Source organism: Limulus polyphemus, unplaced genomic scaffold, assembly GCF_000517525.1.
Source record: "Limulus polyphemus unplaced genomic scaffold, Limulus_polyphemus-2.1.2 Scaffold1983, whole genome shotgun sequence".
NCBI lineage: Eukaryota > Metazoa > Arthropoda > Merostomata > Xiphosura > Limulidae > Limulus > Limulus polyphemus.
In genome coordinates, this window is record NW_013667593.1 from 110,609 (window position 1) to 112,125 (window position 1,517).

General features: G+C 28.0%; 1 protein-coding gene across 1 annotated transcript in view; it reads left to right on the forward strand.

Moving 5' to 3' along the window:
• Positions 1-1,248, forward strand: part of LOC106465567 (retinoic acid receptor RXR-alpha-like) — a 59,400-nt gene extending 58,152 nt beyond the window's left edge. The window contains exon 9 of the mRNA XM_022393488.1: positions 1,190-1,248. Within this exon, the coding sequence (XP_022249196.1) occupies positions 1,190-1,248 (59 nt within the window). The remainder of the gene's footprint in view (positions 1-1,189) is intronic.
• Positions 1,249-1,517: the final 269 nt, after the last annotated feature.

Here is a 1,517-nt window from a genome sequence, read left to right on the forward strand (position 1 = left end):
TATGTAGTTATTATATATATATATATATATATATATATATATATGTGTGTGTGTGTGTGTGTGTGTGTGTAAAATTTGTTTTTGCCCATAAAAGTCAGTGACCACAGAAGAGTGGATACAATTGACCCATTTTAACCCTGCTGTTTGATTTTTGTGTTATTTTGGACAACCAAATGCTTATATTTCAAATCTACAAATGGTGTACAAAACTCTGGAGTACCAATAAGCACAAACCATTTTTACAGAACCCATATTGTTAAACAGTTGTTTACATTATACTCTAATAGTTGACTTATTTAAAAACGATACTGTTTAAGTAACAGTAAAAGTTTAAGTGAATGTAACACAGTTTATTATACTTGTGTGTCACAGCCTTGTGTTGTATAAATCATTGAATGTTTTGAAATTGTGGGCTCAGAAACGAACCTACTAGTTTTGTAATCTCATAGTTATATGGAAAACCATTCTTCCGATAGAGATATTTTATTTTACAAGAAACTGTGTGTGACCTACGTCTTCTTTTACGTACCAATAAGTCAGAGGAAAAAGTGTTCTTAAGAGAAACCTATATTGTAAAATTTGGCAAATGCAGTGTTTAAAATTTTTATTTTACATCTTTCTCTATACATTAACTTTTTGGACACTGCCATTACATGTTCACTTATTGGTCTCATGCAGTATCTGGTGGAGTTCTTAAGAGCATAAAAATTGTTTTCGTAATATAATTTTCGTGGTTTTAAAGAAAAACCAAGGAATATGTTAAGGGATATAAGAAATTTTTTCACTTTGAAACCAAATAATGTTTTTCGTCATATGACTATTGCTGTACAAAGATGTGGTGACAATATTTATTTTTCTGAAATGATATTGTTTTATGAAATTAGGAGTGCTTTTGTGATGATATTCATAAATTTGTGGATTCAAAAACGTGTTAAACAACTAAAGTTTATAATCTTGCCATATATAAAATATTAGTTTGAAAACTAGGAATTATGTTATGAAGAAAGATGTTTGAATGTTTTTATATCCTGTACATGAGAATAATCTAAAATACAAAGCAAATGATGGCAAAAATAAAGTTTGTTAAAGCTTTTTTAATAATTATTAATTCTTTGAGGAAAATAACTTTAATGATGTTGATGTAATGCCAGAGAATTCAAGAATTAATAAATGATTACTTTTTTTTCAGAAAAACTAATCAAGTTTCTATTAGCCAAATCATCCTGTGAAAGTTTAATTCTAGTATAGTTAAAATATATATGAAATTCATCCAAGTTCCCAAGCCTTCATGTTTTTTCTGTTTCTGCAAGTAATTTCTCTATCTTTTTTTGCTTTTTGTTACAAAATAATCCTATATTTCTCCCTTTTTTGGGGGGGAATTTTCTGACATTATAATGGAATTTGTTTTGTTTTTTATCAGCTGTAAGAATTTTTGTTTTTGTAATTAACCTGTACTTTATGTGATACTTTTCCCCTTAGGCCACATGTACAGAGGTTGAGTATGTTATATTGAAATT